The 17,862-nt window shown below is 36.2% G+C and overlaps 1 protein-coding gene across 1 annotated transcript; it reads right to left on the reverse strand.

Annotated features, from left to right (window-relative positions):
- Positions 1-540: 540 nt before the first annotated feature.
- On the reverse strand, positions 541-17,768 carry LOC308269628 (vomeronasal type-2 receptor 26-like; the record flags this gene model as incomplete). The annotated part of the gene is made up of 7 exons (XM_080704995.1): positions 541-1,460; positions 5,078-5,201; positions 5,836-6,057; positions 10,979-11,788; positions 13,410-13,707; positions 14,152-14,315; positions 17,703-17,768. The coding sequence occupies 7 exons, from the start codon at positions 17,766-17,768 to the stop codon at positions 541-543; spliced, it is 2,604 nt and encodes an 867-aa protein (XP_080561121.1).
- Positions 17,769-17,862: the final 94 nt, after the last annotated feature.

The following is a 17,862-nucleotide window of genomic DNA, read 5'->3' on the forward strand; positions in this document are numbered from 1 at the left end:
TGGATAGGCTTTTAATAGGCTCGTTGTCTAAAGAAGAGTGCTCAGCAGTTAAGGAAATACATCTGACAATTAAATCCAAGAACTTTGTGGTGTTGTTTGTGGTATTTTGTCTGCCAAACTGTGTTGTGAGTTTGCTTAAGCTTTCAGATTTACAAGATAAGATGCCAACACCTGAAGAAACCCTATCACATCCACCTGAATCACCACATCTCCCCACACTTGCTATTTGAACTGAGCCCAAAAGATGGAAAGTTCCAAGAAAGTTAAAGAAGATTCTCCGAGAAGCCCCCAAGCCTTGGGCATGCCTGTTTCTCCTGGGAGATCGTCCCCTGGAACTGCTTATCTGCAAGACCTTGGAGAGGATCAGGAGTTAATCTCTCGAAGATCAACAGCCAGCTGAAGGACTAGTTTTATTACCTTTGTTTACATGTCATTCATTATTATTTCACAGTGATTGCATTCACTCCTTTTCTCTTATCATTAACTTTACTGGTGAAGGGTATAAATTTTTCATTTCCCATCAATTATGTGACTTGAACATTAATTATTTTGACTTATAGAAGGAACATGTTCAAGTAATTTTTTCCTTGAATTGATGTCTGATCTCAGTAGAATCACATAGCACTTGGGAAGGAATATACACCCCAGTAGGCCAGCGCTGGAAGCCAGGATCGCGAAGGACTCCACAGCCACCATGAGTCGGCCTTTGGTGCTCAGGTAGGTGGGTAAGAAGCAGACCCACACGCTACAGAAAACCAGCATGCTGAATGTGATCATCTTGGCCTCGTTGAAAGTGTCCGGGAGCCTCCTGGCCACAAAGGCAATCATCAAGCTCAGAAGCGCCAGGAAGCCCAAGTAACCCAGGACGCAGTAGAAGGCGGCGGGGTAGCCCTCGTTGCACAGCAGGACCAGGTGGCCAAACTCTGCCTGTGAGTCCACATCGGGGAAAGGGGGGGAAGTTCCCAGCCACACCATGCAGATGCAGCCTTGAATCAGGGAGCCCAGGATGACGATAGCGTTGGAGCCTCGGCTCACCAGCCTCATCTGCGACGCCTTTCCAGGCCTGGTGGCTTTGAAGGCCACCACCACGATGAAGGTCTTTGCCAAAATAGCAGAAACGGCCACAGAGAAGACAACTGCAAAGAACACCTGTCTCAGGGCACAGGTGGCTGGGCTGGGCTGACCAATGAACAGCAATGGGCAAAGGAAGCAGAGCATCAAGGAGACGAGGAGGACGTAGCTGAGGTTTGTGTTATTTGCTCTCACGATGGGGGTGTGTCGGTAGAGGATAAACAGTCCCCAAATCAAAGCAGTTAGGACAAAACAACTAATGGCCACAGAGACCAGAACAGCTCCTAGAGTGTCTTCATAGGACAAAAATGTCAGGATTTTGGGGAGACATTGCCATCCTGCCTCAACTGAATAGTGATCCTCAGGACACTTGATACAATGATCCATATCTGGAAAGGACACATCTGGATTTATTATGTTTCATTATTCATTTCCCAAACATACATATAACAGATTTACGTCTTGAAAGAACCATATTTGAATTCTGGTAAAATGTAATTAATTACATATATATTCAACTATAATATTGAAAATGTGAATGAAAAAATTAATACTTCTGTTCATGACAGAGGTATCACCTATCAGTTACTTGATTACACAAAAAATGCAGGCAGTGAGTTGAGTTGAACTATGAAACAGTACACAATAAATTTGTAAAATAATGAAAGGAAGACATAGTCTGTAACTTCATGTTTCAATTATAGAAAGCCTAAGAAATCAATAGTTCTAATATTTATTGAGTATCAATATTTGAAGCTGTGTTTAGTGCTTTGCTATTCTTATATTTTAATAAAATTTCTAAAAGAATTTTCAGAAAGCTAAAAAAAAATAGGAACAGTGAGATACAGAACATCTCCATAGGTGTAACAAATAAAAATCAACTACTGAGAAATCAGCTCCTTGACAAGAAAAACAAATCAGTGAAGATACAGAAGAATGAAAACACAAAAAAGGGAATCAAGGTAGAATAAAATTCAGTAGTCAGAACACAAGATAGCGCAGAGTTTCTATGTGACTGACCTGGTGAATGCCACCACTGTGGAGGCCACCGCCATCATGGGCCTCCACCTGAGCCACATCCTTGCAGCTCTGCAGCCCCAAGAATTCCCTGGCAAGGAATCCAAGGGCTTGAGGTGAACTAAGCAAGAGCAGAACCCCATCAACTTGCTTCCGAGATGAAAACAACAGCAACAACAAAGAATATTCTGCAGCCAATGCACACACCAGAATTCTGAAATCGCAGCAGTGCACCATGCTCTCTAGAGCCCCAGAGCCCCACAGGAGAGTGACTTAACTGCATTTCTCAGTGCAAGAAATCCCAGAACAGCCGCAGAGACCCCAGTGGTGTAAGATTTGGCAGGCCACCCCTGAGGTGATTGGGTGATAACCTACAGAGACACAGGAGAGGCCCCTAGTGCCCAAGGCACAGTACCCACACAAGGTCACAGGGGGTCACTCTGAGATTACACTGCTCACCCTCAACCAGTGTGGATAGGAAGGCACACACCCAGGGCCAAGAACAGGGCCTCAAACTTTGCAGGAGACTCAAAAATGGAGCCACAAACTGACAATAGTTTTCTGAGCAAATGAACAGTATTGGAACATGCTCCAGAACCTAGAAAATGTTCAATTGTGGTAAGGAACCGATCTCACAAAATTTTTACTAACATTAATTTTTAAATACTCAATATTTCTATGCTGTTAATGTCTCTTCCTAAAGATGAATAGAATACAGTTTTTAAGAAATAATAACTTCTTCAGAAGTATCATGAACAATTGTTACAATTATCTATCAATTCCACTTATTCTCCCTCTTGCTTTTTTATCTGTTCCTTTTGCATGAGCATGCATACCCTAGAGATTTATAGAGAAAACAGGAAAGGATATTTAATTTTAAGAGAGAGGAAAGCCAGGCATGATGGCATATGCTTGTAATCCCAGCATTTGGGAGGCTGAGACCTGAGGATCGTGGTTCGTGGACAGCCTCAGCTACTTAGTGAGGCCCTCTGCAACTCTGTGAGACCCAGTTTCAAAAATAAACAATAAAAAATATAGGGCAGGGAGTGTAGCTTGGAGGTCAAATGCTCCCTGGGTTCTACCTCCAGACCCACCAAAAAAAGAAAAAAAGGAGAGAGAGGAGAGAGAGGGGGAGAGAGAGAGAGAGAGAGAGAGAGAGAGAGAGAGAGAGAGAGAGATGAAAGGAGAAAGTTTTTATCTGTTCCTATGTGTTACAGTGTTGGACCTATGCCGTCTTCTAGGAGCCTCAAGGTCTCTGGTCTAATTTCCAAGACCCCAAAGGCACAAGAAACTAAAAGTTGAATCAATACGTGGCAAAGGTGTAAGAAATTAAAAAGCAAATCAATATGTGGGATTGCATGAAGCTGAAGAGCTTCTGTACAGCCAAGGAAACTGTCAAGAACCTCAACCGAGAGCCAGGAGAATGGGAGATTTTTGCCAAGTTCTCCTCTGATAGAGGACTAATGTCTAGAATGTACAGACAACTCAAGAAACCCAGCACTAAGAAAACAGATAACCCGTGTCACTCATCACAAGATGTAGATTCAATAAAGACATGAGAATTACATGGGGCCTCATATGAAATCTATGCTTTCTTGGATTTTTAGCCCTAGAAATGTGAGAAAACTTTAGCTTTCTCTGTTCTTGCCATAAAAAATCTAAATTCTTATACGGATACTCAAAGCATTGAAACCTATCAACTGTGCCTCAGCAAAATTACAGAAGAAGATTTCCCATGGCAGTAATTTCATTAAGAATAGACATTCCCCAGAACATTTCCAACACTCCTTCTCTAAACATAACCACAGTTCTGCAATCTGTCTTAAACCTGTGCTATCCATATCATTAGGAAAAACCCAACCTAAACATGCATACAAATATTTCAGATAATGATGCAGGAGCCATTGCAGTAAGTTCTGTACTGGACACCTGTGCACCTCAACTATACTCTCTATAATAAACCGCCACTGTTCCACGCAGAAAATATTTAAAACTGATTTTTATCTTTGTGTACCTGAAGCAGTTTGAGAGTTAAATATCAACTGTCAAGCCCAGGATGGTACAGTGAGCTACTGGCTCTCTCCCTGGATATGAAATAGCCTCTACGTAATGTCCTCGATGTGAGCATGAGTGACAAACACCATTTATACATCTACAATACGTGGCCCTGTATCAAAGGGTGAGGGAGCCCAAGAAAAGGCAAAAACAACCCTTGCAACCTACTTAAATGCACACACACTTGCTCAGTGTATTGAAGACATTATTCTGCTACAGTATCCCACCATCATTTCTGTTGAGAATTTAACTGCTAAACCAGCAATAGGAATTCATGCATTCTATCATTTCTCCCTTGCTGGTTTTAACATCATATTCTTTTTAGTTTTTGGAATTTTTCGTTTAACCACGATCTTTGTTGATACAATCATTATTTTTACCTTTTCCTGTAGAATGTTCTGATTATTTTATACAAATAAGAATAGGGATAAAAACATTTCTTCCTTACCAACTTTTTTTTTTTTTTTTTTTTTTTTTGGTCGTACTGGATTTCCTGGAAACCCTTCTACCTCTGGGCTATACTCTCAGACCTATTTTATACTTTTTTTTTTTTTAATGTGGAAACAGGGTCTCTTAAGCCAGCGCGGCTGGCTTCGAACCTGCGCGATCCTCCTGTCTCCGCCTCCCAAACGTGGGGATTACAAGCGTGCGCCACCACGCCCGGCTTCTTCTTTACCAACTTTTAAAAATAGTTTGACATTATTTTTTTCAATAGGATCTGCTCCTAGAGGTAGCCAGGGAGTGCCGCCAACCTGGACCAACTCGGCCACCTGGCAGGCGTACCTCCTCCCTGATGTAGGGAAAGGAGAAGGTGTTCTCTCTCACAGGTTCAAGATTTCTGTCTCTGAAATTCTCATCTCACTTCTTGTCCAGCCATTCTCATTATGTAGTCACTACTTTTCCATATTCAGAATAATGTTTCAAAACTTTCTACCTGTTTCGTTTGCAATCTCTCCATCTGGGCAGGGAATGCATGAATAGCAACAAAACGGCTTTCCTTCAATAGCTATTTTTTTAAATCCAGGAGGGCAACCAGAGCCGCAATTAGCAGAAGGAGGCTGTGTAAGAGAGATCATAGAAGGATAAGCTGGTTCATTAAATTGAGCAATGCCACATAAGTGGGCGATTCTGAACTTTATGTAACATAACAACTTAACAACGAACTTCTCATCTTCTGGAAAATGTCTAATTACTCTCATGTTCCTTGTCACTATTCCTCCCCTCTCTTTTTAGTATATTAAGGAATTTTTCAGAGGAATAAAGTATAAATAAGAACTAATATAAATATGCATATTACAATAAAATTCAAGTGTTACATTTTTAAATGCAATCGAGCGAACTACGTTTATCCAAAAATACTATATCCTTTGGATTCAGGCATTCAAATGACCACTGATGTCATGAATTATCTGGTTCCCTCTGTCTTCAAAACCTGCATAATTGATGTGATTCTACCATAGATGCATTTTCTTGTACCACAAAAGAAAATCTGTTTCTTAATTCAAAATAAGTAAATAATTTTCACGGTGATGCTGAGGACAGAAATTCTACATACTTGGCATGACAGCAAAGTACCTAGTACGGCAAATATCTTGGCCTAATGGTATACAAAACCTTTCCTAATTCCAATCTCGGAAAGCTCTGGATTCTGAGGAATATCACACCAGGGTTCCTATCTAAAAGGATGCTCACGTTTTCGCGCTCACCCCACGTTATCAGTTCATCATTTAGTGATAAGTGCTGGACACCTTGTGATTGGAACATGAACTCTCCAACCTTCACCTGGGCTTTGGTTCCATTCAGCAAAGACTGATAGTTAAAGATGTCAAGCCGGGTTGTGGACGTCGTCTTGTTCATAACGTTTCCCTTACCAACACTTCTTTCAAGTTGGCCTCTTTGCAGGAATGGATGGAGCTGAAAGTAAAAAATAATTTTTAGAATTTGAGTAAACAAAGCAAAGGTGAATTTGAAAAAAGATTTCAATTGGAAAAAAATTTTGCCAGGATGCAAAGTGATAACCACTTATGTACTTAACAAATAAGCAATAACCACTTATTTATTTAATGACTTATTCTTTCTTTGAATTGTCTAACATTTCATTATATAGAAAACAACAATGGCATATGCATATATATATTTTTAAGAGAATATCTAAGATTAAAAGGCAGAAACATGTCAATTGAAGTAAAAATATGTGCATTACAAATATTATAAACTGTGAATTCAATGACAGATACATAATAGTCTCATAGATTGTTTTGGACAAACTAAATGACCTCCAGAGAAAGTATATATTTTATTTTATTTTATTTCTAGTACAGCTTTTTGATGCATTGCGATTCTACATCATAATGGCATTAAGGGTATAATCACAGCAAGCTCAGTAAAGTAACCTAGATTTATTCCCAATACATTATTAGGCTTCCCTACACATCATGCTAAAAGACAAGAAAAACAATGGTATAACCTAGCAATGAAGGTAACTACAGAACAAGACCTACATACAGCCAAAAAATGTAAGTTTTTAGAATTTTAAGATTACAACTAATGTCACAAGAGCTCTACAGGGTAAGTAATTACATACAAGTGGTAAGAAAAGATTAAGAATCAAACATAAATAAATGCTAGAAATCAGCAATACCTTAAAAGAAAAATACCTTTGATTGAGCCATCAGTAAACTGGACACTGCTAAGGGAAAAAGACACAGAGCTTGAAATTTTATCAATAGAAACTTCTCAACTAAGGTGCAAAATAAGAACAAAATAAGGACAAAATAAGAACAAAATAAGAACCAAATAAGAACAAAAAATATCTAAGAACTGACAAGCTGGGTGTGGCAGTGCATGCTTATAATTCCAGTACTTGGGAGGCTGAGACAGGAAAGATAGCAGGTTCACAGCCAGCCTATGCTACTTCCTGAGGCCCTTTGCAACTCAGTGAGAGCCTATATAAAAAAGAAATAGCAAGAGGGTATAGCTCAGAGGTAGAATGTCCCTGGGTTTCATCCCCAGTCCCATAAAAAAAGAACTTTGAGACACTTCTGGCATATATAATATACAATGTAATACTCCTGAAAAGAGACAAAAGATGAAAGGAAGAGAAAAAATATTTTCATTATAAGAAGTAAAACTTTTCCAGATGAATGTAGGGTCAAGAAATTCAGTAGGGCAAGTGGAAGCATATAAATTTAAAAGAAATTTTTCAACTTAAAGACATGCATAAGCTTCTGCAAAAAAATAAATAAATAACATTGCTATGGATTTAATGTTTTAATCCCCACCAAAACTCAAGTTATGACTCAGTCGCTAAAGCAACACTGTTGGGATTTGGGTGTAATTGAAGATGTTGCGGTCTTGAGAGATCAACCCTCAGGAATCCATTAATACCTGAGAGTGTGTTCATTGATCAGGCATTGACTTCTTCAATAGACTCTGAAAGCTCAGGAAATAAAACCCAGAATTAATAAATAAAATAGCATCTAACAACAACAAAAAAACCCTCTGAATCACATGGAAAATAATTAATAAGAGAATAAATAGAGACCCTATACAAAATTTTGACAATTACTTTTCTGACAAAATTAGCACCCAGAATACTACAAAACTAAAAAAAAAAAACACTTAAGCAGCTCCAGAATAAAGAACTAAATAAGCAAAAGAACATACAAATGGCAAAGAAATATATGATAAATTATTCAATATCTTTAGCAATTAGGGAAAGGCAACCCCAATACCACCACACAAAAAAAATTCTAAAATGTATAAGAACCACAAATGACCTCAAATACATGAAATCTTAACCAAGAACAACAAAACTAGAGGCACTACATACCCTGATTTAAAATTACATAATAAAATTATGGTAATAAAATATGGGTGATATTAGCATATAAATAGATGTATAAAGCACTGAGACGAGATGAATTGTCACTGAGAAAAGAACCAAGAATACAAAATGGGGTAAAGATTATCTCTTTGATAAATATTGTTTGGAGAACTAGTTCTCAACATGTAATGAAAGCAGGATATTTATCTTAAACCTTGCATAAATCATGACTTACAAAATTAAAATAGAAAACCAATAAAATTTTCATTGTGTCAGATACAACACAAAATAAAAACAAAACAGAAAGGTTGATTATAAAATTATATTCAGAATGCAAATTATGCAAGATTGACAACATATAAATTTAGCACAAGAGGTCAGAAATCAGAATAAATATACAAAACATAATTCAAAACACAGAGAAAGAGCATATTTTTATCTATAAATTGTGCTTGATATCTAGATTTCTATTGTAGAGGATAATTATCTCTACCCCCCTGGTAGCACACTTAACACAGAAATAAAGTTAAAATGTGTTGTTAACTAAATGTGAAATATAAAATATTAGAAGAAATGTAGATGAGAATTATTTTTCTACTTAGATGTAAAAATATTTTAACAGGATAGAAAGTCTAAATAATAAAGGAAAAAATAATAAATGAAATTTCAGTGATATTAACTTCTTTTGTTAATTAAAACAAAACTGTCGCCTGGTGTGGTGGCGCACGCTTGTAATCTCAGCATTTGGGAGGCTGAGACCCCGGGGGATCGTGGTTCGCAGATAGCCTCAGCTACTTAGTGAGGCCCTCTGCAACTCAGTGAGACCTGGTTTCAAAATCAAGAATAAAAAATAGGGCAGGGGGTGTAACTCAGAGGTCAAATGCCCTTGGGTTGCATCCTCAGACCCGCAAAAATAAATAAATAAATAAATAAATAAATAAATAAATAAATAAATATTAAAAGGCTGGGCGTGGTGCTGCACAGTTGTAATCCCTGCACTTGGGAGGCGGAGACAGGATTACAGGTTCACAGCCAACCTCAGCTACTTAGTGAGACCCTGTTTCAAAACTAAGAATAAAACACAGGGCTGAGGATGTAGCTTTGAGGTAGAATGCTCTTGGGTTCCATGCCCAGTACTGCAAAAAAAAAAAAAATGTAAATGATAAGAAAATATAGACAAAACTAGAAAAAATGGGCAACAATTGGGTACAAGTTTAAAAAATCAGACTTGTAAAAAAATTGACACATTAAAAGATGTTTATTATTTAGTAAATGAATGAATGGCTTTAAACAAATTATCAGTTCTTCTGCTGCAGGACAGTCAGATCTGCAGAGATTAAAAAAAACAAACTCACCTAGAGCCCTAATCACGAGACAACATGTTTATTCACTAGTGAAAAGCTGTGTCTTGGCCTTGAATGGTGTCAACATATACATTATGTGGCCCCAGTGAGACAAGTTTTGATTGGAGTTCGTCAGGTTTTTTTTTTTTTTTTTTTTTTTTTTGGTTTTGTAGGTTTATATAGGAGCTCAAGTCAGGTTTCATTTCTACTTTCTGAGCTAAATTTTATATATTTGTCTCCTCATGACAGGGAGTGAATGGTGCCATCTTGGGCTGCGTGTGGCTGGTGCTGGGGGTGTCTTGCCTTCATGGGCTCCTGCCTCACTGCCTACCATAATATATCAGAACACGGAAAAGCTCTTTATTTACTGATATAAAATATTTACAATATAGTACAAAGTAAGTTATTGTTATTTAAAAAATAAATATGGACCTATTATGCTTGCCTATTTGTACCCATGTCTGAATATTCCCAGGAAGAAATATAAAAATCTTTGACTTGAGTTATCAGCCAAAATCAACATCACTGATCATTAATAGTAGCGCAACTAGAATGTAGGTTCTATATACTTATTAATATAAAAGGATAATTTGGGGTACACTACAAAATTTTTAAAAGGCTGACTTTGGGTACCTAAATGATTTTGAATGAATATAAAAAAGAACACTTGCACAGCCTTAATGAACAGTAAAATTACTATAACTCTCTTAATTGGATAACAGAAGAATACAAACCTCCCAAAATATCTCAGAAGAATTTAGGAAATGTGAAAATACTTAGCCAACTGTGGTAGTGCATGCTTGTAATGCCAGTACTTTGGAGACCGAGACAGGAGGATCGCCTGTTCATGCTAGCCTCAGCTACTTCACAACTTAGTGAGAGCCTGTTTCAAAATAAAGAATATAAAACAAGGCTAGGGTATATCTTGGAGGCTGAATGCTCCAAGTTTAATCGCCAGTATTCCAATAAATAAATAAGTATTTATTTATTTATAATAAATAAATGTTACACTTATTTATTTATTATTACTGTGAGGACAAACATTTGAGAAAAATACAGAAAATGTTACTGACATGATTTTCTTTTTTATTGTGCATAATTTTGTAGAAAGAACTATAGAGATCAAAGTATATAGTGGAAAGAGAACAGAAGATTGAACAACATGAACTGAATTCATGATACTTCATGATGTCCAACTTAATTTTTAAAAAGCTATTTATATTTTCTAAGAAAATTTTAAAAAATAAATATAAGAGCCTCTTTTACAAAATAAAATACAAAACTCTAAAGTGATATATTTGTATCAATAAACATAAAGACCCCTTCAAATGGACCATATTTATGCTTCTGAATATCCTGAGTTAAATATCTAATATTCTCAAGATATAAAAATAATAGACAAAATATATAACCATATATCGTCTCAATATTATTATTTAAATAATCTTAGGATCAGATAAACTTTTCCCCAAACACAAACAATTATTCTTGTGATGAAAATATTATATTACCAAGGCAGAAAAAAGTGATCTTCGCAAAACTCTTTGCTGTAAAAACACCCTTTTTCTAGCAAGGAACAACTAAAAGTAAAATCATGAATCAACCAATGGAAAGAACAACCCACGGCCTATTGGTCTAGAAAAACACAAGAATGAGCTGCTCCTACCTGCCAAGGATGAGGAGTCAGGCTCTCGTCTTTCTCAAAAGATTGTTCTTCCACTTGAAGTGAGAGTTGTTCATGAAGAGCCTGGGCAATGGCGTGCACAGCAGCGTACACCTTGTGACTCTGGGCTGAGGTGTTCATGTCCCAAATATCTAGACTTCGACTTGCCAGGGTGTCATTTTGTGCACATCGACTCAATATTATGGTTCCATCTTTAGACAAATGTTGACATTCAAATATCATAGACCACACATCCTTGAGAAAGATATCATGAGGATATTTTGCAGGCTGAACACTTCTGAGAAAATCTTTAAAACCAGGAATCTCTTCCATGTGGACAGAAAATGATAATCCTCCACCAAAATATGTGTAACTTTGACTTGGTCCAAAGGGTAATTTAGTTATATCCCAATCAGAGGTTGTGACAAAAATTTTACCACGTAGCTCATTGCAAAAAATGTTATATGCAAATCTCAAAAGAGAATATGTGTCACCAAATACAACACAGACATATGTAGATGAGATTTTCATATCAAAATTGTACCTATCAACTGTCTCCTCAACAGGAAACTCTGGAATCTTTTCTGCAAACGCAATACACAGTTCATTTTTGGCCATTTCTTGGGTCATGTCTCTGAGGAACGTTTCTCCCCTGATGTCATCTGGAACCACAAGGCCAACCCAGACCCAACCAAAGTGCAGCAGAAGTCGGATGATCCCCTGACACAGAGCTGCAGAGTCCCTGGGAAACTGGTAGAGAGACAGGAGCTGGACTCTGTCCCAGAGACTGAGGTCAAAGGGACCATAGCTGATCTGAATAGAACACAAGCTACTGCTTAGACAAAATTATTAATTTTATTCCTTGGACAACTTAATTTATTACATTACCTGTGTTGTAGAAGTAATAAATCAGCTAAATAAATTATTTTATGAAGAAATAACAATCTATTATATATTGCCCATCACTTAAATGCAACTTCTCACATTTGTACACCATGTTTCTTATTCCACTTATTTAATTATTTATATATTTATTTATTTGTAGTGGGGTGGAGCCTGGAAGCATTCAACCTCTGAGATAGATCCCTAGCTCTTTTTATTTTTTATTTTGAAACAGGGACTCATTAAGTTGCTGAGTCTTTATTCAAACCTGTGATTCTCTTGTGTCAGTCTCCCAAGTACTGGGATTACTGGCAAGCACCATCATGCCTGGGTTTTTTACTCCTTTTAAACATATACCAAAAAAAAAGGATGCAAATTTTTCGTCTACTTTTCTTATTCTAGTAAAGCAAAACTGCAGAAATTATATATTATTTTGGATTTTCCATATTGAGCCTTCTGTTTTTTGATCACAGAAGTAATGATATAGTAATGCTGTAGTTATTTTTCATTAACCCACAAATATATAATCAGATTAACTCAGAAAAAGAAATACATTTATCATTTTATAATTCACAATAGAAAGAAGTCCATAGTCACCTAAGGAGCCCTGTTTCTTTCAGTTACCATAGAAACAGAGTCAACGCTCACAAAATGAAGACTGTGAGCTGGTTATTTTTCCACTCCTTCTTATAAAGTCTATCTTCATCCAGCTTCCTCCAGATACTCCCATGTTACTCTCCTTAGTTCAGCGAAAACTAAACAGGGTTTTTTTTTTCTTCTATTCCTACATGTCTCTTGACATTCCCCTCTTGATCTTACTTTGATAGCCCCATACTAACTCAAGGGATTTCAAGAGGAAAGTAAATGGGATTTTCGTGCATTGTTTCTGGTAGAAGAAATTAATATACTTCTATAAGAATTTTCAATTCTATCACAAGCCTTATAAATATGAATACAATTGACTTAGAAATATCATATGAGAAAAAATTTTGAAGGAAGTTGTCTCTAATCATGAACAAGTCTTCTAGACAAGGATACAAGTGGAAATAATAGAGGAAAATTGAAAAAAATTAACTAAATAACATTTTAGAAAGTAATATTATGTTGCAACTTAAATTAATATCAAAGTAAAAATTCATCATAAGTTTAAACATGCATAGTATTATTCATAGTATTTACATTTTAAAGTAGTAAAAATAAAACTACCTCTGTGAACACAATTTTTATATACTGATATAAAACTGTGATGTTCTATCACTGCATAGAAAAAAGCCTGGATAATGATACCAAAAAACAGTAAGAAATTTTCTCTGAGTGGTGAGATAACATGTCTTCACTATTATCATCTATATGATACTTTCCTCCACTTTAAAAGTTTTAAAGGAAATTCTATTATACAAATAAATTTTACATTACAAATTATACTTAAGAGAAAAGGGTGATTAAATAGTAAATTGTTGAGAAAATGGATGCATGATCAACACACATAAATCAAGAACATGTCACTATGTTATTATGTTTAACTTTAAAAGCCAGATTTTGTTTTATTTACCTGTGGTACATTATAGAGACTTAGCACTCGAGAACTCTGAGTTGATATTGCTGTAGAAACACCGCCTATAACAGCCAACAGCTTGTCTTTCTTCTCTGACCTGCAGTCATAATTAGGGACTGGAGGACTCTTTCCTGACAGCAGAGACATGGAACTTGCCATGGCCTTCATCCCAATAAAATCAACATTGAAGACATAGAAACCCAGAGACATGTTGAATAACATATTCACGTTCTTGTTGATTTCTTCCACAGCAAAAACCATGGCCAGCAGGTGTTGATAGTGCTTAGTAAGAGCTCTAGAATACAAAGGTGAAGAGATAATTTTATTGCTATTTTTTGTTAAAATCTCTGAAATGAATAGGACATTCTATGTTGAAAATGTGGAGAAATTCAGTACAAAAATAAATCAGATTGATAGTCGGATTTATGGTCACATTTACAGTTTTAGCATTATGATGTGCAGTTTGAGGCTGAGAAAGCAAAGTCCGTGAGTGAAATAAATTTTAAAAATGGTGGAAATAAAATTTAGAATTTTGTGGGTTTTGGCTTGGATAACAGGTTATATCCCAGATAAAACTATGTTGCTAGATTACCCATTGCAATGCACAAATATGATGTTGAAGCTATCAAGTTAAACAGATGTAAGTTGAAAACTTTATAACACAGTACCTTACATCTATCTCCAGAGAACAGATGGCATTTTAAATCTTCCTTCGCAATATAAAAAGTTAAATACTCACGCAAAAACAAAATCTGGCAAGTAGACCGTATCTTGAAATCCAAACATATATCTGGTGTCTCTTAGAGTTGCTCTTAGAGAAAAGAGTCCACCAATAATGAAATCCCCATCTTGATGGTAGCCAGGAGAAGAAAGTAGAGCTGATGAGAGGGTAGAGCTTTGCTCCTGGAATACAAAGAAAATAAAGAGAAGAGGAAAAACAGAAGATGATTTCATATTAACACTGACAAATATTGGTGTAATTGACAACACCTCAGAAATGTATTCTAATGAGAATTTACTCAAGAACTGATCAAGGCTGACAGCACTGTGTTCCAAACACATGCATCTCCAGTCACTGTGGGGCAAGCTTTTAAAGCACTGGCTTGAGCCTGAAGTAAGTGTGCTCATACGTAAACAATGCTTTGTTTTCTTATGGTGTGTTTGAGTTGCACCTGCTCAGCCACCAATTTTTGGTCCATTTCTACAGTTAGTGTTAGTCTCCAAGGGGAAGAACTCTCTAGCTTCACACCTGGTACCTAATTCTCTTTAAAAAATCATCAAAAACAATCTTTAAGTCATATAACACTCCTAGGGATTTTTGTATTCTTAGTCGTTTGAGAGTCATTAGAGATGCCAAGAAAAGTATCCTAGATTACTTTACTGAAATTACTTCTACTTGAATCAAGAACTTTCATCCCAGTAAAGCTTATGTTGTTATCAAAGTTTAAGGAGACAGAACGTTGCAGATATCAGGAAGGAATATATCAAAAGACAGAGTGAAGCTTAATACTTGAATAAACAGAGACAACAGAGGTATTACTTTGTGTATAAATCTACAAAAAAACTAAAGAATTTTCATTAGACAAAATTATTCCTGATCATTTCATAGAATCCACCCAAGTGTCCTTGGACATATGAACAGATAAATAAAGTGTATTACATGAACACAACTGAATCTTATTCACCCATGAATTAGTACAAAATCTTGTCATTTGCAGGAAATGCATGTAATTGGATACCATCAGGTTATGGAAATATTCATACTCAGAAACACAAATATTGCACACTTTATCACATATATGTCAACTAGACCTAGAAGTAGAGGAGACACATTTAGAAGCGATGAAAGAGATGGGAACATTGGAAAGGGTAAAGAAAGGTGTGTTAAATAGATATGTTCAAAGTACATTATATGTAGTGAAAATATACCATAAGGAAACTCATTTGTCTGTATTATCAATATTCAATAATAAATATAATTAAATAATTATAACAAAATAAATAAATGTAGAATATTTCCTAATGAATATAGATGCAAAAATCTTCAAGAGAATACTAAAGGATGGAATTTGAAAACAAACTGCTGGTATTAGATATTACAATCAGTTGGGATTTATCTATGGGATATATGAATGTTTCAATATACTCATGCCAATATGTCAAGAAATATGATATACTCCATAAATAGATAAGGTTTAAATAATAATATAATCTCAATGAAAGATAGCAAAGCACTTAAAAAGCTGAACTTTCATGATAATGATTTTTTTAATTCAGTTATGGAAGAAATATATTGCAATGTAATGTCGCTTACAGCAAACATCACAGTCAGTAGTGAAAGTTGAAAGATGTTTCCTCAAAGCAATGAACAAGGTAAAAAATGCCACATTTGTTATTTTTAATCAATACAGTACTGGATCTATTGGTCAAATTATAACAGAGAAATAAATTAATGGCACCACAAATCTGAGACAGAATGGAAGAAAAAGATAATATGATCTTGTACCAAGAAAACCATAAACATCCCAGGAAAGGTACTACAAGTGTCACAGAGCCATGGATTTCCCTAGGTTCTGGTCTCCCCAAAAGAAGGGTTTAATTCACAGGGTACAGATAGGCTGGGCATGAGAAGCCTTTCTTAGATACATTCCACAAGGTCTCCAAGCTGGGAAGGGGAGAAGCCCAGCCGACAGCACAATCTGGGTGATGACTTTGGGCTTCATGCCATGGCTTAGTGTGACTATGCAGGACTGTGCCATTTCAGAATCTGCATACCATAGGCTAGAAGTCTCTTGACACAACTGGGTGGGGCGATTCCTATATTTTCTTTTGAAAATGCTTCTCTCTGTCCTTTTCCTGTCTTGCTCATTCCTAGCTGTCTACCTAACATTCCCCCCTCAAAAGTGAGAGGCCATGAAATTATTTAGGGAACATGAGTAGTGGTCCATCTTCTGTAAGTTCTTGAGCTGGGTAGGGATGTAAACATGTCAGGATCTCTTGGTATTGACTTCTGCAAGGGCAGGGTGTGGTGGGACAGGACTAGCTCCTTCTTAGAAAGCAGGTTGGTCCACAGGTCCCTGACAGTAATGAGCATCCACTGTAGAGAGGGGTTGTCAGTTCACCCTAAGTTTTATTTGAAGTTTGATAACCTGGAGTAGGAAAGATACAAATTATTTAATGTGTTTAAGAGATAAAGACTAAGGAGTATGAGTAGGAGTAATATGGCTAAAGGTCCATCAAGGGCAAGACCTGAGGAAGTCAGGACCATGTTTTGGTATGAGGTCCATCCATTGGTAGCTACCTCCCTCAGGTTGGTTGTGCTTTTGTTAAGTGTCAGATACTTTTCTGTACATAACTTTATCTGTTGACATAAAAGCATCATTCTTCCAGAAGCATCAGGAATACTCTCCCTCTGGCCCCCTTAATCATATCCAACCCTTGTCTGTTTTGAAAAACAACTCCCAGGAGACAGTTGACTTGGTGTTGATGGTCTTTGCATGCATTGTTTATAGTCTCTAGCCCATCCACTAGTTCTAGAGATAGGTTTCTGTAGATTAAGAAGGAGAATATTAAACTTCTTAATAGTAAAGGAGTTAACAGCTTGTAGTCGCCTTTGAATTGCCTGTGCTATAGGAAGATAGGTGGGATAGACAGAATCAAGGGGTGTGCATAGACTACAGAAGAATACAAATCCTCACATGAAGGGAGGCATGTTCTAATGATTGAGATCTGGAAGTGTGCTAAGATAAAGAAAGCAAAATATCCAAGACAAGTGCCCAAGAGAAGTGCCCACTATTGTTAGGTTGTAGATCAAAGAGCATCTAGACTGAACACAGACAGAAATAAAATTTACAGGACATGTAAATATACGATCAAACTAGAGATGCTAATATACAATAAATGTAGCATGTAAATCACTCTTGACGATAATGGAAAAATTAAAATAATAAATATAGAGATGATACCTTGACAATCACTAAAATGTAAAAATTAAATATGAGAGAAAGGAAAACTGCAAAACTTTTGTCATTGTTATTTATTTATTCATCACCTTCCAGTAGACTGCTATGTTTCATGTATGCTTCATGATTACCACAGAGATCTATATTAGGCACTGTAAACAAAAGGAGAAAGGAATGAAAACACGCTACTACAGAAAATCACAAATGGAGAGAGCAAGAGGAGAGAAGGAAAAATAAAAAAACAAAAATAATAACAAAATGCAATGTCTTTTTCTATCAACAATTAATTTAAGTATATTTCTAGTCATGCATTATTGAAAGCACTTACGCAAAGTGAAAGAGCAACAGTATCACCAGGAAAAGTAATGGTGCTGTCATTGTATGTGAGGCTCATTCATTCCCTAAAGCATTGCTATATATCATACTACTATATTAAAATGGATGGGATTTCTCTAATGAAAATAACAAAGTAGCTAAATAAATTAAAA

This window comes from Muscardinus avellanarius, assembly GCF_963383645.1.
Source record: "Muscardinus avellanarius genome assembly, chromosome: 11".
Lineage (NCBI taxonomy): Eukaryota > Metazoa > Chordata > Mammalia > Rodentia > Gliridae > Muscardinus > Muscardinus avellanarius.